This window comes from Pinus tabuliformis, chromosome 8, assembly GCF_031772625.1.
Source record: "Pinus tabuliformis cultivar Carrire ecotype Pingquan chromosome 8, CPIR1, whole genome shotgun sequence".
Lineage (NCBI taxonomy): Eukaryota > Viridiplantae > Streptophyta > Pinopsida > Pinales > Pinaceae > Pinus > Pinus tabuliformis.
The window spans coordinates 72,871,309-72,896,097 of NC_142294.1; the positions used below are offsets into that span (position 1 = coordinate 72,871,309).

At 36.9% G+C, this 24,789-nt stretch overlaps 1 protein-coding gene across 1 annotated transcript; it reads right to left on the minus strand.

Annotated features, from left to right (window-relative positions):
* Nucleotides 1–22,798: 22,798 nt before the first annotated feature.
* Nucleotides 22,799–24,477, minus strand: LOC149234214 (BES1/BZR1 homolog protein 4-like). Its single transcript, XM_089461129.1, has 2 exons — nt 24,005–24,477; nt 22,799–23,685 (listed from the first exon to the last, which is right to left on the minus strand). The coding sequence occupies exons 1-2, from the start codon at nt 24,218–24,220 to the stop codon at nt 22,993–22,995; spliced, it is 909 nt and encodes a 302-aa protein (XP_089317255.1). The 5' UTR covers nt 24,221–24,477; the 3' UTR covers nt 22,799–22,992.
* Nucleotides 24,478–24,789: the final 312 nt, after the last annotated feature.

Genomic DNA, 24,789 nt, shown 5'->3' on the forward strand with positions numbered 1-24,789 from the left:
CTAACAAAGTGGGCAAAAGTTGAGCCAGTCAAGTCTTGCACTAAAGAAGTTGCAGCTAAATTTATATATGAAAACATAGTAACACGATTTGGCTGCCCTTTGGTTCTTATTAGCAATAGAGGAACCCATTTTGTAAATGGTACAATCCAAACTCTAACGAATAATTTTATGATCGAACACCATAAACTACTTCCTACCATCCACAAGCTAATGGTGTTATCGAGTCATTCAACAAAACACTAAATAAAGGTTTAATGAAAATTTGTAATGTCGATAGAGACGACTGGGATGATAAATTTCCAGTCATTTTATGGGCCTATCACATAGTGTATAAATAGTCAATAGGAACAACACCATTTAAACTTGTTTTTGGTCCAGAAGCAGTTGTATCATTCCACTATTTAGAAAATGCACAAAGTGTGTCGAATACTAAATTACAATACTAAGTTACAAATGGAAACGAAACATAAAATTACACCAACTGGAGGAATACTGACTTCTCACCATTTACCATCAATAGGTCAACAAGGAACAACAAAAAGAATGGCACAATAGGAACCTACTGTGAAAACATTTTCAAGTTGGAAATCTAGTAATATTATATGATAGTAAAGTTAAAGGAAAGCCAAAGAAGCTTGAAATTGTGTGGTTAGGACCATTTGTTATTGAAGACATCTGACCTTCAGGAGCTATACAATTGAAGACTTTACAAGGGAATATTTTCAAATCACTTGTTAATGGTGCCCGACTTAAAAGATATAATCCCTAGTAACATTTAGCATAGGTTAGCCATAGGACAGTAGATGAAAAAGGCTAATTGATTAATATGTAAAAAACTAAACTATTAATAATAATAAGTCTAATAAGAAATTATGAAGTTATTAATTTTTTCGTATTTTTATTTATTAAAATTAAACCAAGTAAATTAACTAACAAGAATTTATAGATATAACTAACATAATAGTCGGTTTACCAATAAAACAATTGGAATGATGACCTAGGTAACTAGATTAAAACAAAATTATGGAGTGGGAGACTGACGTTCACAACCTCCTTAGGGAAAAACAAAGTTAGAAACAACAACAATATAAAGAGGAATGACAATTAGAGTACAAGGGAAGAAACCAACTTGGATCATGGAAGAAGTATCCTGCAGAACAAACACATCGAGTATGATTTGACAATTTAGTGAATCGTAAAAGAAGCATCAACTATTCATCTGCAAGTAGTTCCAAAAAATCGCTCATGTATAACAACCCAACATATGACCCTAATAGAATATCTCGTAAAAGATAAAAAATGGGACCCATCAACCATAGTAATTAAGTACGAACGTCCCTTTCTAACACGCAACATGTTCTGCGCACACCATTACCGGCAAATGATCAACAAAGATCATTTCAAAATATTTCACAATTACTACCCACTACACGGGAAAGGTGGCGAGCAGAAGATATGGATGAGTATGATGACAATCAAAAAATCAATCATAAATCGAAGATTCATTTTGGAGGGTATCAATCGAGCGATAATAATGGAAAAATTAATGCCACTTCTATAAAAATCAAAGAGAGCCCTGGTTATTAAAAATATTTCCTGAAATTGCCCATACATCCTTTTTTCGCTCGCTGCCCTACCTCCTAGTGCTCTGCATGCACTAGGGTTGCTGGGTGCTCACCCGTGTACCCTTGTGGCTGCTGCGCTGCAACGCTCAGCCCTGTTACGCTTTCACATCGCCCATGGAGTCCAGCGGGGGCCCTGTCCCCCCCCCCCCATTCCGCCCCCGGAGGTCCTAGCATTCAGGTCCATGATTGCTGCAGGCTCAAAGCGCCCTCCCTCTGCGATTCAGCAGAAGTTTATAAAGAAAATGGATACTATTCCTTCAGTTTCCCTTCCAGAAGAAGAAACCTGTAAAGCGGCCCTGAATCTGGCTAAGAGAGGTATCATAGGCCAGTTCACGGGCCTCTAGCCTTCTCCCAAGTCGGTGGATGATTGGACTCAAAGGAACTGGACACCATTGACCAAAGAGGGTGTCAAAAGCTATTTTGTGGGCAAAGGTTTCTTTGTATTCATATTCGAAAGCCCGGAAGACAGAAGCTTAATCTTCAGGAATGGCCCATACTTCATGGGTCCGTAAGGACTTTATCTAAACAAATGGTCTCCAGATTTTGATCCTACCCAAGACGTCCCCTCTGCTGTTCCGATTTGGGTGAGACTCCCTCATTTTCCCCTCTATTGTTGGAACCAAAAATCACTCCAGATCATCGGTAATGCTCTAGGAAAATACATAGATCAAGCCGCAAGAAAAGATCAGTATTCATGTGCCCGCATTTGCGTAGAAGTGGATCTAGAAGAGGGGTTGTCGGAAGCAATTAAGCTCACTGTTGCTGGGTGGACGCATGTCCAAGAATTGGATTACGAACAGCTTCCTTTCAAATGCAAACATTGTCAGGGCCACGGACACTTTGCAAAGCATTGCAAGAAAAAAGCTGAGGAGCATGTAGACAAACAAAACGGGGAACAATGAACTCTAGTCCAGAAAATTGCTCATCCAAAAAAAGGCACTGGTAAAGGCAACATGATAGGAGTCCCAAGCAGCTCCAAGTCCAACCAAGAAAAGGAAGCAACCCCAAATGGTACAGAAAGCGTCCAGATCAATCCGGCAAACCCAGTCCAGGAAAATCTGGAACAGACAGAAATCCCACCTTCAAGCAAATATGGAGGGGAAACTATACAGATCGAAGCCTCCCAAGGCAGCCCCTCCAATCCCTCATACGCAGAAGTCACAAGGAAAAAACCTGCGGAAAGCTCGGGCTCTTCGGAGGACGAAACCTATGAGCGCCCTTCAAAAAGAGAAGGAAGGAAATCCTGCAAAGAAGTTAGGGAAGAGGAGGCTAAAAGACTTAAAATACAAGGAAGTCAGTCCACAATAGAAATGTCTATTGGACGAAATACTAGACCAAGGCCTTCTAAGGGAGGCTCCAACCCCCCCTCAAGTAAATAATGAAACTCATCTCTTGTAACTGCAGAGGACTAAGGAATACCTCTAAAATTGAAGCAGTTAAGGACCTCTTGAAAACAGATCCCTCAGACATTCTCATGCTCCAAGAGACTAAGATAGAAGGGCGAGCCCTTCTAGATATCAGCAAGTCAAAATGGAAGAAAAGTTCAGGTAAAGAAGCCAGCTCAAGGGGATGTTCTAGATGGCTGGAAACTCTCTAGACCGAAGATTTATTCCAGCTAAATAAATCCGATGAAACCCAACACTGGATCTTCACGGAGCTGACACACTGCGCAAGTAAGTTGACCATCTCTCTCTTCAATATTTACGTACCTATCATTTACTCTGAAAAACGAGAATGCTGGAATTCTCTCTCTGCTTTTTTAGAGCAGCATTCCCCCAGCAACATCATCATAATCGGGGATCTTAATATAGTTCTGAAAGCAAAAGAGAAGAGGGGTCGTTCCAGTAGCAGAGATCCCATGTTGGCCACAGTGGAAGAGCTCACACAGCTTTGGGATCTCTTAGATTTCAATCCTGTCCAAGGTCTTTTCACTTGGTCCAATAACAGAGTTGGGTTGGACCACATTTCTACCCACCTGGATTGATTTCTAGTGCAAAGCTCCCTAATGATGAACAAAAAGATAATCATCTCTAAAATTCTTCCCAAACTGACCTCAGATCACAAGCTTGTCCAACTCCTACTGGAGGATGAAGAAGATCTAGGCCCTATACCATTTCGATTCAGCCCACTTTGGATCGAGAGAGAAGGCTTCACAAAAACAGTGAAAGCAGCTTGGGCCAAATCCTTCTCAGGATCCTCAAGTTATGTTTGGGAGCAAAAACTTAAGGCCACAAAACAAGCATTGAAGGAATGGATAAAGAAACCAGTCCCTACTCCAACCAGCCAAAGAAAAGAAGTAGTGCAGACTCTGCAGTCCTTGCAAACAGATATGGAAAGTAAAGATATCACAGTAGATTTGTTGGAAAAAGAAATAAAAGCCCAACGCTCCACATACCGATCCTTTCGAATGGAAGAAGAATACTGGAGACTCAAATCAAGAAGTTTGTGGCTTAAGGCAGGGGATCGGAACACCTCCTTCTTCCACCGACAATATAGAGCATGTCTGTCCAGGAATCATATAGCAGAAATCAAAACAGCGGAGGGCCAAGTCTGCAAAGGTTTCAATCAGGTCAAAGTTGCTGCTGAAACCCACTTCAGGAATCTATATAGTGAGGGAACTCATGGCAATGAGGAGGAAGCTGTCGATTTCCTCTCTAACATCTCTTTACTCATTAGCCCTGAAGATAATACAGCCCTCTCTAGACCCACAATTGAGGAGGAAATCATCAAAGTTATTTGGTCCATAGAAGCAGATAAGGCCCTTGGGCCAGATGGATTCATAATACATTTCTACAAATCTTGTTGGGATATCATCAAATCTGACCTTCAAAAAATGATAAGAGGGTTTATGAAAAAAGCCAAGATAGGAGGAGGAACCAATTCCACCTACCAAGCCTTAATTCCCAAGGACTCCAATCCTGAATCATTTGCAAGATTCAGGAACATATCGCTTTGTAATGCTTCTTACAAAATCCTGGCCAAACTATTAGCAAATAGGATCAATCCTTTGCTCAAAAGACTGATCTTCAGCTCTCAAGCTAGATTCGTGGAAGGGAGGCACATTCTAGACAACGTTATCCAAGTTCAGGAGACAATCCACTCAAACAAACAACGGAAAGAGAAAGGTATGCTGATAAAACTAGATATGGCGAATGCATTCGATAGAGTTAATCGCTCTTTCCTCATCAATGTTCTCCTCTCCTTTGGCTTCTCACCTCATTTTGTTCACCTTATAAAAGCCTGCAATGACAACCCGTGGATTGCCCCTCTAGTCAATGGTCGTCCTACCAATTTTTTCCAAGCTTAGAGAGGCATCAGGCAGGGATGCACTCTCTCCCCCTTTCTGTACAATTTAATGGCTGACTCCCTCAGTCGAAAACTCTCAACTGAAAGAATTGTTGGTACCCTTTCGGGTCTCAAACCTTCCGTTGGCGCAGGCCCTCTGAACCGTGCTCTCTTTGCAAATGATTCCCTACTCCTTGGAGGTGCCTCCACCAGAATTGCCAAAGCTTTCGACATTGTCCTTAGAAGTTATTGCAGAGTTTCGGGAGCATTAGTCAATGAGAGCAAAAGTGAACTCTTCAGCTGGAACATATACCAGCAAGATCTCATAAGCATTTCGAATCTCCTTGGGTTCAAAGGTCATGCTCAATGGGACAGGATCAAGTACCTTGGCCTCCCCATCACAAATGGAGTTAATAAGAGATTTCTCTGGAGCGAAATCATCAGTAAAATCAAATCAAAAATCTCAGGTTGGGGAGGCTTCTGGTTAACAAAAGGTGGTAAAGTCATCCTAATCAAGTCTCTGTTGTCTGCACTTCCAATCTATCAAGCAGCATTTCTATTAGCTCTAAGAAATGTGATGGACCAAATCTCTAAACTCCTCCGAGATTTCTTATGGCAAGGTGGGAAGGGCAATGAAAAAAATGCACTTAGTAAACTAGGATTTGGTTAAAAAATCGACTGCAGAGGGCGGTTTGCAAATTCGAGATCCCTCTCTTGTCAACGTAGCACTTGGAGGTAAGATTCAATGGAAGATGGTCCACAAGCCCACTCATCCAGTCAACGTCATTCTGCAGAAAAAATACGTACACAACAATTCTCTCAGAAATCTGCAATGTGACAACTCTGTTAACTACACGCAGGTTTGGAGACTATGTTGCAAAAGCAGTAATTTCTTCAAAAAAATTGTACACAGAATTCCTAGCAATGGAAAGCGCACAAACCTGTGGCTTGATCGTATCATGGGTTGTGATCCCTTGGCTGAAAATGAGGAAATCACATAACTTAGAGAATGGCTGGAAAGTGCGGGTATTAATAGTATTTATGACCTTTCGAAATGGGATCATCGTGGTGACTGGGCCGGCTAGGATTTTCATGGTGTCCCTATCCGGTTAATCCCTCAACAATACTTACTTGCTGAACTGCTGGAGGAGTCAGTCCCTGTAAATCGATTCATGAAAGACAGCTGGGGCTGGGGCCAGACAGGAGCATATTCTACAGCAGCAGGATACAGAGTTCTACAGGCCTCAAGGAACAGCAGCCAATCTCCGGCCTTTTGGAAACATGTCTGGGAACCATTAGCCTTACCAAAAGTGAACTTCTTTTTCTGGACCCTGGTTCATAATAAACTTCTAACTGGTGATAATCTAGCGAAAAGGAACATAGCAGGGCCACATAGATGTGTGCTATGCAGAAGCAATCTCGAAACAGCCCAGCATTTATTCATGGATTGTATATTCGCCAAAGAGGTTTGGGGACTTATCCTTCAGGACTTCCATATTTTTATCCCTCCACACACTTCTGTCTCAGAACTTTTCGCCTCTTGGAGTCTTTTCTACCCTCATAGAATTCCTATCAAATAATTTTGGCGCAAATTCTGGACAGCTTTGCCCAAATACATTCGCTGGCAGCTCTGGTTGGCCCGCAATGAGCTGATTTTCAAAGACTTGCAACACTCCCCATTGCATGCAGCAGCTAAGGCCAAATCCTTCCTCTTGGAAGCTACCCAGCAGCAGTATTATAAAGAAGACTCTTTGCTCCTGCCCGAGGAAAAGAGGTGCCTTGGCCCCCTTGAGCCATATCCGCCCGAGGAAAAGAGGTGGCTTAGCCCCCTTGAGCCATATCCGCCCGAGGAAAAGAGGTGGCTTGGCCCCCTTGAGCCATATCCTTGAAAGTATCTCCTTACCCCTCAAACGACAAATCCGGATTGGCATAAAAGAGATCTTGATGACACATTCCAAAATTGGTGGCAGATTCAAAATTTAACCACAATATTCTTCGATGGGGCTTTCAAAGGAAACCCCGGTGTTGCCGGTGTAGGTGGGGTCATTTACTCCTCGAATGGACCTTCAAGAGATTGCTTCTGCTGGCGTTTAGGCCAAAAAGCCAACAATCAAGCTAAGATCCTCGGTCTTCTAAAAGCATGCCTCATTGCAAGAGACAAAGGTTTCAAAGACCTCCAAGTCTTCGGAGATTTAGAGATATTAATAAAAAAAATTAATCTCGAAGGTACTATTCAGCAATGCTAGTCTCAACAAAATTTTGGGCAGATTGAAGAGAGTCCTTCTAGACTTTGCTTCCTTCAAGTTTTATCATATACTCAGAAATTCAAACAGTGAAGCAGATCAGATGGCGAATAAAGGTTGCTCTCTCATGAAAGGGCAGCTAATCCTAAATGATGAAAGTACCTTTCAAATTCCTTGAAAATGTTGTAGCTCAAAAGCAGTATTTGATGGACAGCTGCATTGTAATTGGGGTCGCCTTAGCAAAGACCCATTATCTCTTCTGCTATTAAATAAAATACATACTTGTTTCAGTTAAAATATATATATATATATTTCCAGAAATTCCAAGTGATATACCTTGTGACTTTGATGATATCCTGATTTATTGAATCCTGTAATTTATGATTCTGATCTTTTGGACTACCTCTGAATGAAAAAATCTTAGACAGTTTTTCCATGGCTAAGCGAAAGACCGGGTTAGACGAGGACGAAATCACAGTCGATCCTCGAACCAAGGAAAGATTCAATCTTGCTGGTAAAATAGAGTTGGAAATCCGGACGCATAATATTCGGCAGGCGAAAGTTGATTTACCAGGATGTGAAAAAAGCTTTGAATCTTATCTTAAATGGGCCAATATAGGATACTTATGGAATGCTTAGACTGATATTTTGGAAAAATCTGGAATTCGATACATTTTGGGCACTCCATTAGCTGCAGAACTCCAGGGTATGAAAGAGGAGGCCACCAAATACCTATTCAGTAGGTATCATAATGGAAAACTCTGGTTGGATCAGCCTCATTCCATTTTTGGTACCACCATCCATCTGATAATTGGGTTACCATATAAAGGAACCAAGGTACCAACCACAACTGATGTGAATAAATGGCTCACAAAGCTCATTGGAGGTGCTTCCAAGAAGAATTCACGAGGCCTGGTAATCAGTCAAGTTCAATACCCCCTCGTCATATGCATATGCACAATTGTTTCTTTATGCTTTAGGACATTCAGTCTAGCCTTGGACGTCAAGCTTACAATGCTAGAAGCAATCGGTAAAATAGCAAATTGTGGCTAGGAATACAACTGGGAAGACCATGTAGCCGATCTTATCAAAACCAATTGCCAAGACTGTCAAAATTTTGGTAAGGCTATTTGTTTCCTTCCTTTTTAATCTAGATATCCATGAAGTCTAACCCACCAGTTGGGGAAGAAGACTTCACTAAAAGAGATACACCCTTTATGCACAATTTTAGAATTTTTTCCAGTAGCTGGTCGGGGAAACCCCAATCTCTAGGTCCTAATGAGATTTTAGGAACTAGTTATTAACATAAAGAACATTTATAATAAGTGGAGAGTGCCTCGGCATGTTCGTCAAGACCTTCCCCCTACTCCCACATCCAGTTATGCCTAGATAATACCAAAGTCTGGTATAAAAATTTTGCTCTCGTCGATCCTCAGGAACTGCCCTACCAGCAAACTATTGATCAAATATTTGAGGAACTGTGTTGGTAGTCTAACACCAACTTCCCCATTCCACCTGCAATTTTTTAACCATCCCATGACATCATCACCCCCTTGAAATACGTCATATTCAAAGAAGAAGTTCAAGTTGCTCTGTGTCTGCAACCCTTTAAAGTTGATTTGTTAGTATCCTTGCCTGAATCTTCCCAAAAGCTTATCCGCAAAGAGTTTTTCAGCCCTAAGACCACCCCATCCAAAACCAAATCATCTCAATGGAAAAAAGTGCTCAAATAAATTAAATTGGATGATCTTGAAAAGCAACAACAATTGGAAGAATTCATTAAACAACTACAACCAGAAGAGAAAACAACCAAGAAGCCTTGCAAGCCTAGGGATCCTTCCATTAGGACTCGCATCAAAGATGTCATAGAAAATGCCAAGGGTATTTTGATAGAAAACATCTAAAGAAAAATGGACGAAATACTTCAAAAAGATAACCATAATGTTGGTTCTTCTTCTTCTCAACAGTGCCAACATAATGGTGTTATAGATCAGTCTCATAATCACTCAAGCCCTACTACTACATTAACTGAGATTGACTTAACAGGTGATAGTCCCATCCATTCTCTAACTCGTATATTAGAAGAACATAACCAGTTAGACCATCAATAGTATGAGAAAGAAAACTCTGAAAAAGAGAAAACTAACAAAGAACACTTCAAAAAATAGCAGTCAAAGGAAGAGCAGTCGGAGAAAGAGCATTCTAAGAAAGAACAATCTAAGAAAAATCAGTCGAAATGGGGCCACTCAGAGAAAAACCAATTAGAGCACACTCAGTCAAAAAAGTATCAACTGGAAATTAATAATTCAGAGCTAAATCAGTTGGACATTCAGAATAATTCAAACTCCAATTCCAAAGACAATTCATTTGAACGAACTCAATCTGATGAAACGGTTAGAATATTCAATCAACAGGAAACAAGTACTTCGATTGAGTTCCATCAAGAAAAATAAAATGAGGTGCCTACCACTAATACAATGCCTACAAATAATATAGGTACCAAGTTTTTTCTGACTACAAATATAACTTCAAAACCAACTACAACAACCACTCGAGTGAGCAAGGATAAAAAGAATCCTATTGGTATCACTACTAAGTATGTTGATATTAAACTCTCCAATGATAAGAATATTTTTCAAGTTATTGAACATTCTATTAAGGTTGCCAAGAAACAGTTGCAGAAAATAAAGAAAGATATTGACAAGCTTCAATGTTTATAGGAACAAAAAAGAGAGACATGGTTGGCATGTCAAAGCCAGATAGCAGAAAAAATACACATCTTAGATTCATTCAATATTGAGGATCATCTCGTCGTTGTCCAATAGATGGTAGAAAAAATGATTGACTAGAATGCCCAGCTTCATGCATAAGTGTCAGAGTTGCAAACCCAACCCACAATTTTCGCAAATCCTAACTTTACACAAGCTTTGCAAAAGGCCCACAATGAGTTTGTAGTAGCAAAACAAACTTTAGAAGCCACACTTGATAGAGGAGTTGATATCACTACTACATTGAATAATTAGCCTACCTACTTGGATTTTGTTCATTCAAAGATAAGGGCTCAAGAGTTTCTTATTAGAGAGTTGTTGGCAAGACAAACTTCAAATCCTAGAGTGTAACAGACAATTAATACTCAATTGGAACAGGAAAAGGAAAATTACTCACAGCTCCTACAACAACACTACCAGTGGTTATAGGAAGGAAATAAATCTCAGCATGAAGCTTCAAACACTTCTGAATTCCTACAACAAATTCTTCAACAAGTTGTGAGTATTGAAGCAACCAAGCCTTTCAGTCAGAGGATAGCAGACCATACATTTGTGGAAGAAAATGTGCAATATTTATTTGATCTTATAGAATCCAGTGTTAAAGCTAGAGTGGTAGTTCGATAATGGTCGATATTTGTTGAATACCTACAGATTCTTGCTCTAGTAATTTACCAAACTACTTTTCCAGGCACAGTTCCACCACCTCGAGCACGATCAATATCGCCACACCCAAAAAATACTACCCGTAAATTATGTGCACCTAGTGTCTCAACATATGCTACCACTTCAGAACAACAATCTCATGAAGAGGAAGTCGACCAAGCTATGCACTAGTCATCTCAGTTAGCTTCAGACGTCTTGACCACAGTAACAGAAGCATTGGGCCATGATCCACCAGTTGTTCCAGTTTAATTTTCTCCATTGTAATAGTTATATTTAGCATTTTATTTTTGAGAAACATTGTCATGAATGCAAAGACTCTTTCCTTTTGTTAGTTTTTGTTACACTTCAACTCTTCCCTTCTTCGGGATGAAAGTGGGGGAGATGTTGGAGGAGCTAGTTAGCTTAGTCGACTAGCCCAAAGTTATGTCAACAAATCGATAATATAATGAAGGCTAATTAATGATAGTCTAGGAAACATGTTTGGTTAGACAGTTAGACTAGCATAATTGTCCTGAAAAGTCTATATATATGTCTATCTATACACGTTGCAACTGTGTAGCCCAAAGTTATGTCGACAAATTTGCAATGTAATGAAGGCTAACTAATGATAGTCTAAGTAACATGTTTGGTCATACAGTTAGACTAACATAATTCTCCTAAAAAGTCTATATATATATATGTGTGTGTGTGTGTGTGTGTGTGTGTGTGTGTGTGTGTCTAATTGTACATGATGTAGCATTGTTGGTTTTGTATCTATCATACAATAAGATATATCTATGCTCTTTTGTTGGTTCTCCATTATTGTGTCTCTTTACATCTTTGTATATGCTTATCATGTTTTTACTTGATGTTTGTCTACTGGTAACTATGTGTGATTTTAGCTAGATTACAGCGCATACCATATTTTCATCAACGCATCATAAAACAATCAATGATTTCACTTACATTCAATGCTAATATTTACTTACATTCAATGCAGAGAGCTTATATATGCACATACCAACACTCAAATCAACGCACCAAACAACCATCGCATTGCATATACTATGATATAAAATGTATCACCATAACAATGCTAATATGAAAAATCAAATGACATTCCCAATGCAAGATTTACCAGTGTACATATCACATACAGTTTGCAGCGCAAAGAGCGTACATTACTTGTAGGAGTTGGCACAATAAAGAGCATCACCACACACATCGCAGAGAATGATATGCAGTCGAGTTCACGAGAACCATTTAAGGATGATTCTTCAATGCACAATTCAACGGTCTTCTCGGGACTTTAAATGAACTTGCAGGGAATATACACTAGGAGCATAAGCACGTAATAAGCGAACAGTTAAATAGAGCGTAGAGGAATAGAATATGGCAGAGAATAGGAGTTACAAGAGCAGGATCTAAAATGGGACTTGTTGCTTTGATACCATGTCAGCCCAGGTTTGACTAACTCCACAAATTGTGATTTGCATTAAGAGAAGTTATTGATATACACATTGAGAGAGAGACCCTTGGAATTTGTATTCCAATGTCTCTTTGCCTTCCTTATTCTCTAATTTACAATATTTTCCATATTTCCCAATCTCAAAGATTACGTGTCAACATTCATCTTGAAATCTCATAGATTGAGCTCTATCACAACCATCCATACTACGTTATACTTCCACTTGACCCCTTTAAGATACAATTTACTTAAGATTATAATCAATTCACTATTTCTAATCATTAATCTACTAGTCATATTATTGACATACTTCCATCTATCGAAATAAATGGTATGTCATTGTATTCGCCTGTTATCTAGGAAAACAATCTAGATACTAAATATACCAAAAGACAATCTTATAACATGACCTCTTTCCTTTGAGTTTGGAAATTATTCATCATATAATTTCACAAACAAAATTAAATATAACAAAAAAATTAATAATATAACTACATTGTGATGGATATTCCACTACACAATTTATCACAATAGATATACTAAAATATATTAGAAAATCCAAAATGTACACTATGAGGGTTTATTTGTGCTTATGTTTTTGGATATGTTAAGATTCATTGTTTATCTCATATGCATGCAAATAATAATTATGCATAAAATAGAGAATAGTGAAAAAAGACTCACAAACCACAAATTAACACAAGATATAACCTAGAAAACCCTTTCGAGAGAAAACTGAGTTGGAAGGTGAGGTTGTCCTACTCTCTTTGTCTTAATGGAAAATGGATGCAAGTACAAAGAAGTGAGACCTATGGCCCATGGGCTGCTACAATGCACCAACCCTCTCTGTTTACTCTCTCACTATCCACTCTCAACTATTTTTCTCATCTATGGAGCAAAATGCACTCGAATAGAATGGATCCCCTTTACCTCTTGGAGACTCAGTTATAACATAGCGTGATAGCCTACTAGTAGTTAAGTTTGACTCCTTCAACTCTTAACTAGAGTTACAATATGGACTCTTCTAGAGTATTTTTCATTATGATCACATGGCTAGCTCGTTTTCCATGAGTAAAGGGGTCTAGTGTGGCATCCTCTCGGATTATGGTGGTCAAACCAAGAAGGTCGGCTTCTAAGTGGCATAACTTTTGCATATGAACTCCAGTTGAGGCGATTCATGCACCATAGGAAAGGTATTTATGTGTAAAATAACACTTAAAGGTGCAATTCTTAAGAAGAAAATATGTGCCCAAAAAAATGTCATTTAATGCATCAAACTACATCTAGAAGGTTTCAGACCCCAATTTACCAAACTCGGACCCACTAATAAAAATGGTCCTATGAGCTAATTTTCTACTTTTTCAACTATAAAAGCATCAAGATGGATGAGAAAGAATATAATGATCCAATATTAATCACAATGTGATCTCTCAATACTTTTATAATGAAGCAATTTCCCAAAGTAATTGAACAAAACACATATATCCTTTGTTGGTTGTTTCATTGTCCATAAACATAACACTAAATGTTCTTATCAAAAGTCCCCAAGAAAGCATGTTGGGTTGGTGAAATTTTGACATCTAAACCCCATGGAGAATTGATGGTTAGTTTGTAGACTAGAATCCAAAGCAGAGGCATAAGACTATGTCTTAGCACCATGGGCCCTATCGAAGACACTACCCCTGATCAAGTATGTACTTGTTGAAACTAGGTCACAGAGGAGCAATGAACATGCACCCTATTGGCATTTTAGAGTTGTATATGGAGAGCTCAATGTAGTATTTAATGAACAATTGGCTACTTTGGCCCATCACTTGTTGACTCATCTCAAATACTAAAATTGTAGAGAGTTAACTTCATTAGGGTTATCTTCACACCAATCAAGGTGAGCTCCTCGGAGCTTATTTCAAATATAACATCATGTTACACATTAATCTAATCTAATCTACATCTATAGTAGATTAATTTTACACTTATGTTGTATTCATGTCTTCTTGTGAGGGAGTTCCACCGATACTAGCTCTAATATCAAATTGGTATTATTTTATACACAAACTAATTTTTATATATTATTATAATCATATAATATCACATATTTATATATTAAGCTAGGTCTTAGGATAGCTTGACTATCTTAGTTGAAATAATATTAACAACATTTTAACTAAATAGCTTATGTAAAGATTACAATAATCAATACATTCTATGATGACGAGTATCACACATTAAGCACAAGATAAATAGGACTTAATCTCTCCAACATTCTCTCCTCTTTCTATCAAATAAATAGATCATAACTATGTGAAGATTTCAATCCAAATCCAATTCAAATGCTCATATATGCTCCCATTGTGAAATAACATGGATAGTGAGTGCATGGTAAATCCCCTATAATTTAGGTAATCTTAGATGTTATCTCTATGAACACCTACAAATGTTAATTAACCATTTAATGTGGTTGTGGTATTTTATTACCTTTACTTAATCCCTAAGTTTGACAATCCACCTGCAATCAAAGCTTTTATAACTAATTAACGGTGTCCAGGGAGAATTGGTCGGGTCAAAAAAGTGAAAAAAATTCAAAAAATCTAGAGTGAAAAGAAAAATCACAAAATCTTCCGCTGCCGCATTTTATTAAAATCTTCCCGGAATTTCTATGATTTTCATAATAAATTTATAAGATTTTATCAAAATCTTGTGAGAATTACCCCTACCAAATTTTATTAAAATCTTCTTGGAATTTCTATGATTTTCAGAACAAATTTACAAGCTAATTAGACTAAGGTCTAACAATTCTTGTTTGACACGATTTAATTTTAATTTCTTTACCTAAATTTAGTTATAAATTTTTAGAGAAAATTGTAATCTCTAATTATTTAAAATACATCTGTACATATATAAATAAATTTGGTAACATGAAAACGCTCAAATTTAAAAAATTAAAATTCAGAAAATTCAAACCGAATTTTAAATAAAATTGAACAAAAAAGGAAACAATCTCAAATTTAAAAAAAAAAACAAAAATATATATATATATATTCAAACCAAAATTTAAACAAAATTGGACGAAAAAGGAAACAATGTCCAATGAAAGTGCAATTAGTAAGCCTACGGAATCCAATTCAGGTAATCTGAACGCCCAATAATGTTGCTCGTATCTCGATACCATACCCCTCCTGAAACGTTCATAATGCGCCGTCACTGCCACGCCGAAAGGTCTCCCATCGTTTCACTTACGTTCATACACAAATGCGGCTGATTGATTTCTGCTTCAGTGGGCACGGTCTCACATTTAAGTTTCAGGTTTAGCATCCATGTGAGCACTGTCAGTAACTCGATATTGCTTCTTGGAGTCCAACTGTCACAATCCAGAGTTTCATGAACGTAGGCAGCAGGTTATACGTGATCAATTAGTTTCTATTATTGTACTTTGGGCATAGGTGATCATCTATGAAATGCAGAGTTATGGTTAGTAAATGGTTCCTTTCCTCGACATTTTACCATAATAAATGTAATATTTATTAAAACTAAACCTCACACAAATAAATGTGAAATGAATTAATTTTAATTATATTATTCTCTAATCACCATTAAATGTTTTATTTTATATTATAATAAATTTTATGAGTAATAGAAATATTTTTGGAAGAAATCACATTAGAAAAATTTGGTCGATGAACCAGACTTATTGGTTTAAAACGCGTCAACTAAATTTTTCTGATGTGATTTTTTCTGAAAATGTTTCTATTAGTCAAAGTATGGATCATAGAAACTTAAATTCCAATAAATTTTATATTATAATCTTAAAAAAGATGACAAAAATTGAATCACCACCAAAAAAAACTTACTTTGATGGTTTTTCAAGTTTTTTTTTTTTTGACAATTTGTTTAAGGTTCAGATGTATTCAGAATTTGTGTTTGATTGGTAAATTGGAGTAGTTGGGTTAATACAATTTTAGTATTTTAGATTTTTTTTCGAAGTATTGAATTTTTTATTTGGTAAATTGGAGTAGTTGGGTTATTAGAATTTTAGCATTTTAGAATTTTTTTTGAAGTATTGAATTATTTATTTATGTAAAAGTATAATTTAAGTAATAGAAAATTATGATTTTATTAAAAATTATATTCTAATATAGATATTTTCATAATCAACTTACAACAACATAAATAGTTTTCCATAAATTTTCATTAATATCAAAAAAATTGTATTACCTAATTTTAAAGGAAAAAACATCCAAAAAAAAATCATTTTAACAAAATGATATAGTCTTTAAAAAAAAATGGTTTGGTTTTTTTAGTTGTGAAGATTTTTTATTAATTTTGTCATAAATTTAATTAAAAATTGGAAAATTAATAACTTTAAATTGTTGAATTTACATAATTTAAATAATCCTAGAGTTCTATGGGCTCTAAATCTATTTTTGAATTGACTCAATTCACTGCCACCTTACCATTTTCTTATAAAATTTAAAGTAAACTTTACACAAATATAAGAAATAAAATTAATTTAATTGTATTTCTTTTTTCCTCAGATGAAAAACAAAAAGCTGATTTTATTATCAAGATAAATGCATTGTGCATTGTATTTTCATGTAATTTGCATAAATTGGTTCAGTGTGTTAAAAAAGCCATATGTGTCACAACTAAGAAACATCAATTTCCTTTAAACTAGCAATTATTCATAATCTCCATCTTCTAATATAAAAGTCTCTAAGATTGTCTATCACTATACTTTCATTAAACATGAATTTATGATGTCTCGGAAATACCAAAAATACAAAAAAAAAAAAGGGAAATGTTGTTGTGACCAAAAAGTGTCACGGAAGGCTGAATAGACCCTCGTCCCTATTGTCCATTGTGAATCTGAATTTCAGGATTCGATAGGGCTCTCTAATAATTTGTCCCCCTCCGTGTTGGCTTCTCTATCTTTATAGATGTGAGTGATAGTGTACACTGAGTGATCCTAATATGTGCTTTATCCTCTTTATCCAACTTGATAGTGTGGGGGGGTCAAAATCTGAGTGTCTCATGATTCCATCAATGAGAGATTTGGAATCACCATAGATATGTAAACAATGTAGTTTCTTTTGCTATGCAAACCAGAGTAATCCCCATAAAGAGATTGCTTTAGTTCTTGTGTTGGTGCATGTGCCTATGTTCCAATGAAGATAATATTGTTTGCTAATGTCTATCTGAAGCACCATGCTACATCCAGGTCCCCCTAGTTGTGCAGTGCCATCGAAAAATCCAATTAGGACACTGATCAATGAAGGACTCAATCTATGGGAAAGATCAGCGGTGTAAACATTCTTCTATGTGATAGCATAAATCCATGTTATTATCTTGTGACAAATCCAACTGATGTTATATTGCTTTCCTACAAACAATTGATGATTGTGTGCCCTCCAAATTTCCCGAAGGAGGTAAAGGGGCATCTCCTTGTAATATTTTGTAATTGTGTTCCAATTCATTATACAACCTTCAAGGTAGTTGGTTCTCATGTATGGGATTTGTAATAGTGTTCCAATTCATCATACAACCTTCAAGGTAGTTGGTTCTCTTGTATGGGATTTGTAATTTAGTGTTCCAATTCATTATACAACCTTCAAGGTAGTTGGTTCTCCTGTATGGGATCTGGAGAGCAGATGATATGCATTTCCAAATCGTATTAGTGATTGGCCATGTAAAGAATATGTGATTGGCAGATTCAGATGCTGCCCTGCAAAATACACAGTGAGTTGTTCGGGGACTTCTGTTCCATGGATTTGCCAAATGCAACTATGTCATCTAATCTGGTGTTCCCATAATAATTGTTTCTTCTTTTGTCTCTCTCATGATTTGGTTTCTTTTCTATGTAAAGATCACTCTATATATATATATATATATATATATATATATATATATAACTTACTATGCAAATATTGCAGTTAGAACATCTCCATATGTATTAAAAATTAGATCAATAAAAAGGTGTTAAAGGCTTTTACATCTCTATATTAGGTTATGTCTTGATATTTTTTAAAGTTTTTGTTAATTTATTTAAAAAGTCTAATTATAATCAAAATTAGTTTGAATTGTAAAATTTAAATTGTTGAGATACACTAAAGTAATTTATGTATTTAAAAACACTAAATTAATTTATGTATTTAAAAATACAAATTAAATAAATAATAAATGTGTAATTTCATTAAAAGTTGTATTGTTAAATTTTGATGAGAGATATATCTGGGCTTTATTTTAATATAATGGCATAGTGTAACAAGGAAAAAAATTTAATTTTTTCAGCCATAACCCAACTATATAATTATTGGTGAAACCACAATGTTTTGTTATTTAAATAGTTTTTTTGAATGTAGAAATAGATTTAGACCACCAAATAAAATTGACTAGAATATCTAGTTGAAAAAGGGCAAAAAGTCACCTCACTTAAACTACACTCTTACTAAAATAGTAGTAAGGTTAGACTTTTTGACCTTTTCAGGGCAGATTTTCAAATCAATTTTGAATTATTGGAATTGTAATTTTGGAATTATTGGAATTGTAATTTTGAGTGGTTGAGTCTACACAATCCAACTAGTTCATAGAATGTTGAATCCATTTATACATTGACAAATATAATTTAAACAATTTCCATTTCACCACAACTCATGTATCATTTTAGTAAATGGACAAAAATATCTATCACTTTGTCATAAATATTTCTTTATTAAAAATGTATATACAGTATAAATTAAATCGCTAATAAAGTGAAATAGATATGAAACCATGATAAACATCAAAACTCCTATTTCGTGATAGATCTCATATTACCAAGATTAAAAAAAATCATAAAAATTAACTAAATTTGAACTTAATTTTAAATTAATACCAATATAGATCCATTAATTATGGATCTACTAAGTACCCAAAGAAATCAAATCTCTTATATGCAAATCTCTTTTAGAGTGCAAATACACTCTTGAAAAAAATTACACATAAAGAGATTTAATCCATGTAAACCCACCTCTATAATGTTTCTATGTCTATATATATATATTCATTACAATTTTTAATGCAAAATTAACATAACGCCTTGATAATGTCAGAAGCCTTGATAATTTCCTTTGACAGTGAAAAAACCATAAGAAATATTTTAAAATTATTAATACATTTTTAAATACATATTAATATTACTTAACCTTATGTATTGAAATATTTTATTTATAATCTATATTGATATTTTTATTATCATTAATATTAATATTCTTTAAATGCTACATATATAATGAATTACATATCTCCCTCTTGTTCAGAAATAATTAAATTTTTTCACTTGTAGTTATTTCTTTTTTTTAGCATTCTAATATTTTACTAGGGAATGTATAATCCATTTAATTATTATTAATAATAATTATAAAAATAATAAATATATAAGATAAACCTACATACATTATAAAAAGCATGTAACCAGATTTTTAACCATTGGGATTCACCCCACTCTATCATGTATATTCTAAACTTGTAAATAAACTTTGTTACAATATTATGAGCCAATAACAGAGTAATCAATATCTCAGGTCCCAGAAATTATCTCATTTCATACCACACTTTATATGACATTTTTTTAATCACTCAATTTAATTAGAAGGAAGAAAGAACATCATTGATCACCCTTTGATTTGCCACTACTACTAAAAATATTTTAGAATATGAAAGCTAAACCTTTACCATATACTTAATAATTATAACCATTGATTATTAAATTAAAATTCTAAAAAGACACATTCCAAAACAAACAGGGCTTAATGTTTGAAAGTGTTAAAAGATTATAATAAAAGTTTTTAAAATAAAACTATGTTCAATTTTTCCCCGATCAGGGTGTGAGCTCGACCCAATGGGCACGCCATTACGACAGGGGTTAAGGTAAGTTCTCTCTCTAGTGCGCTGAGTAAGTTGGTCTGCGTCCTCTATTCGTTGTGGATCTGGTCTGTGTTGTTCTTTCTGGGGAAATAGCGGTTTCGGTGTCCTTCTAGTCTTGGACATGGCCACTGGTATGTCCCCACTCTTAATTTTGCTCCCTCTACATATATGGATCTGTGTATCTGCCCTATGGTCTCTGAGATGCATGGAACTATGGTTCGGCAAGATTGGAAACGCACGTTCCTAGAGCATGGCATAGCATGGTTTTTGTTATGTGTTCAGTCATTAGTCTTTTATGTCCCGGTATACATTGCCTATAAGATTTGGTTGCCCATATGGGCTCATGCAGGGTTTCGCTAGCAGGCTACTTTGTGTGTTGAGGTACTCCCTGCTCGGATAATTGTGGAATTGTAAGGGTTTTGGTTTATGGCAAATTTTGTTTATTTTTTTCTGTATTTTGAATTTGTATGGGTTTGAAACTGAACCAAAGTTGTCTGTAATAATTGCTTAGTCGGTATAAAGTTGTAGCTTGGGGAACTCTGTTGGAAATGCTTAGTGTCAGTGTAGCCCTAGTGGATAGGATATGTTGTCGCTGGTTTCGTTGGCTGGTTGTGGGTGGGTCTTGGTCAAGGGGCAACTCTCAGCTCAATTCCTGTCAATATAGGCCTGATTATGAGCAATTTGGTTATGTTTTTTCAACCTAAGCAGACTACATTTGGTTTCGATGTAAGGTTGTATGTGGGTTGCAAGAAAAGGGTAGCGCTCGGCTCAAATATTCTTTCTTTCTGCAGTGCATTGTTCTGTTGGTTGAATTGACAAAACATGGGACTCGCCAAGACAATTATGGGGTGTTTCCTGTGGATGGTGTTGTTAGTCAATTTAGGCCTGTCAATGGACACTCGTGGAACAATGGTAAAAGTGGCCCCGTAACACTCTGTTGGTTGTCGGTTGATAGCGCGCTTCAAAGTTGGTTCCTTACTTGGTTGGTTTCATTTGTAATTTCTTTGACAAGTCTACAGAACCTGAGCGACCCTTGGCAGCGTCGTGTTTCTAAGCGCTAACTATATTTGGGTCGACCTCTAGATCTCAACGCAGGACAACATTTGCTTGGTAGAAGCCGAAATATGATCCGAGCATATGGTAATGGAAAGAAAGGTCATGGAGGTCATGGTCGTGGGAAACAGAGGAAAGCCTCCCTTTCTCAGACCAGTGAACCCAATTCATCCGGGCGAACTATGCATGGACGCAAATTGACCTTTCGGATTATTCAGAACGCTGCTCAGAGTTATCAATCAAGCAGTTCAAATCCGATCAAGTAGCTTATTACACATTGGGAAGAAGAGATCCGACGAACTGGGGAGGGATTTGAAATTGATTTAGAAAATTGGCAAACTTTGATTCTGGACCCTGGTCACACTAGTGGCAGATTCTCTCAATATAAACAAACAACACACTTGTTTTGGATGATGAAGAACACTCTAGCTAAAGCCTTGGGAGTAGTTTCCCCTCATATGCATTTGTCCTCCCATGGACACTTGGATTTTACCAAAGAGTTTCAAAACATTCAGTTTCAATTACAGCAACAGAATGGTTGGCTTTAGCCGCATAGAGCAATGCATCCCCTATATTCCCCACACAAAACTGCCAGGTTCCACTGTGAAAGACCCTACTCCAATGCATTTCGCTAATGATGAGTAGTGGCGATGCATCTTTTGTTCTAGTTTTGTATGAAGCAGTGTCAAATTTTAAGGCATATTAGTAGTTATGTTTGTAGATATCTAGCATATAGGAAGAACAAAGACTATCAAACATATATAGCATGGCTGGTTAGATTTATCATTTTTTGTTTCTGGATGGCATATTCTGGGGTTAGGTGAACATGGTTTCCCTCATGGCAGGTTGAGGCCACCTAATCTTGAAACCTACTTGATCCTAGAAAATTAATAAAAAAGTACCACCAAACTTACCAAAAAAAAACTTTGTTAAAATTTAAACATTTCAGAAACACTTCACAAACTAAAATGATTTTAAACTCAATTTTTTTATAATCATACACTTTAGCACTAAAAACTGAAGATTTTCACAATCAATCATATTATCATGAGAATTTCTGTGGAAAAAAATTTTGTGTTCAGCTTCCACCCATTAACAAAGACAGCAGAAGCTTTTGGAGGGAATCACTACTTGTACTCTCTTAGGTGCATGCTCCTGCGTAGAATTTATTGTTAACAAAAAAATTTAAACACCCATTCTTCATGGGGTAGCAATCCGGATTCCGCCGAAATACAAGGGAGACGAAAGGTCAGGCACCCTGAAGTTGGCGTCCGAAATCTGAATCGCACAGTAAACAGGTGACAGGTCACAGATGCTGTACCATTATCTGCACTGCAGTGTACAGCACCATTTTTACTGTTCGCACGTGCAAGTACTGTACCGCCTGCAGAAAACACTGAGGCACGATTTCTGGAGTGCAATTTCACACGTGCGAACAATTCGAGGACGGCCCCCGAGGCCTGCGTGTCTCTCTTAGAAACCCAATGTTTTCATATTAAAATTGGTCGGTTCAAGTTGGGCTGTGAACAGGCGCGAGCCAGCATGAATCGGTTTGATTTTCAGCCAAAGCTACTTTTGCTCTGCTGGAATGCCCAGCATGTAGGAATTTCAAATCTGAAATTTTGATAAATGAAAATAAATAAATAAATACAGTGAATCAAGGGCGTGAATACCCATCGAACTTCATCCTAACCCCGAGCATTTTCAATACTAATTTGGAGATATTTTCAATTCTCCATGAGACATCACCCACCTAAGTTCATTTTATGAAATTTCTGACCCAATCAAATTTTTGAAGAAATCACGAGTTCATTTTCATAATCTAATTCACACAAAATTCGAGATGAAATGTTTCACTGCTTCTATAGTTCATGAAAATACATACAAAATCTCTAAAATGAATTAAAACTTGCAACAAAGTAACCATCTTCTCTGACAGTTTTTCGCAAGTTCATGCTAAAAATTTTGCAGAAGTTACATCTTCAAGAAAAAAAATTCATCCAGTTTATTTATATTGGCCTGGCTGAGGTCTCCCTGGAAGAAGAACCAAGGGTAAGCTCAAGTTCAAGTTCCTCAGGCCGCATATGATGTATTTTCTCGCCTTCCCAAGCTCTTACACCGCTGGGTATCTTCCCATGCTCTGCCTCAACGCCATGCATCTCAGTTCCAGCAGTTTTCCAGCCAGTGGTCGATGCCAGCCCTTCATTGCTTGGATTCAAAGGACCGAAGGTGAAAGTCACCCCGCTTTCATTGCCAGATGGAGAAATCCCGACATTCTCTGAGACCACCAAGTTACTAGCATACTCGGCCACACTCGCAGGATTCGAACGTGTGTCTTGAGCCCCTTGCACCGAGAATCCTGTTTCACAGTTCGAAAAACTTATGGCCGAACGAGCCTGAAACGACCAAAGAGGCGATGAGTCGGCGGACCTCAGACTAACAGCATCCCATACAGATTTCCCATATGGAGACTTCACCGTGGGGGAAGTCAATGGGGGAGTAACAGGCGCACTGCAACTCCCTCTATTAATAATTTGCAATGGTGGCAATGCCCTTTGAGTGGCCAGTCGACTGTTGCCCAGACCTTTCAGCCACGGGATCAAAGAACCATTTCCAGATTGATATGTGGCTGCAACACCAGAATGAGACGAAGATATTCCACAATCCTCCCGCTCTGCGATCCTTGTGCATCGATGTGTACCCTGTTTAGATCCAGAAAAACTTTAGCAGAGGTATAGTTTTTAATTTAAACTTTTTTTTAAGGATGGTTAAAATTTTAAATTATATAAAATTATTAGAAATTTGAATAACATTGCAAGTTAAAATTTCTATATTTCATTTGAATTTTCATTCTTAAAATTTATCTTGTTTGGACACCTAAATTTCCAAAATTTCTATTCTTATACTCCCACAACCAAATTTCCATTCTTAAAACTTCCATTCTTAAAATTTTCATGGATAAATTTACAAGCCCAAAAAAACCTAGCTAGCTATATGACATGATCTGGGCATTTTACTTACAGGTCTATAGGTGGTTCCATCTTGGTCCACGATCCAACCAGCCTCGGCGCAGAGAGCTTTGAGAACTTCATTGTTGTCGCAATGTTTGGGAAGCTTGTAATTCCCGTAAAGCCTAAGCCCTGCAAAAATCTTGGCCGCTATCGCTCTTCGCCGCCTCTCTCGTCTTTTATTGTTTTCCCGCTCCTTCGAAGTTGGCAGGCGACCGCCTGAAGTCATTTCGACAAAACTCTAAGAAAAAACACAGATAATTTGTTTACTGAGTTCGCCAATTCAATAATTCGCTGCGTTATATATACAGAGAGACGTTATGAGGAGGACTGGAGAGGCTTTACACAGATGCGCTTTGGCCGGAGGAAATGTCCATTCACTACTCGATGTAAATGCAGAGGATGATCATTCACACGTTCCGTCGCTGTCGATGATTTGAAGTAGGCGGAGTGGGTTGGGGCGAGCGCGTGGGGGAAAGACTCGGGAGTCTATGCGAGTGAGCGGGCAACGCAATGGCCATTCATTTATCGGGCAGTCCGTCTCTCCTCTCACTCGTGTGGAATTAAAAGACGCAGTCCGTTCAGTTCACGTGATGGACAGGCCATGATAGCAACCTTTCATCGTCGCACAGTCCGATTAGTCTCATTGTGTTTGTTTTTTCGTGCTTGGGCCGGTATGGACACCACCTTACTCCACCCAATTGAATTTGCAATAAAGGCAGCAACCACGGGGTTGCAGCAGCGAGTTCAATTCATATCCGTATGCTCCTGCTTCAGCGTACGAAAAGTAAAATGTGC

What these genes read in the sequence shown, in the direction of transcription:
- LOC149234214 (XM_089461129.1), bottom strand. Translation starts at nt 24,220, where the DNA reads ATGACTTCAGGCGGTCGCCTGCCAACTTCGAAGGAGCGGGAAAACAAT. An exon ending in ATGGAACCACCTATAGACCT is followed by an intron (nt 23,686 to 24,004) that starts GTAAGTAAAATG and finishes GGATCTAAACAG; the next exon opens with GGTACACATCGATGCACAAG.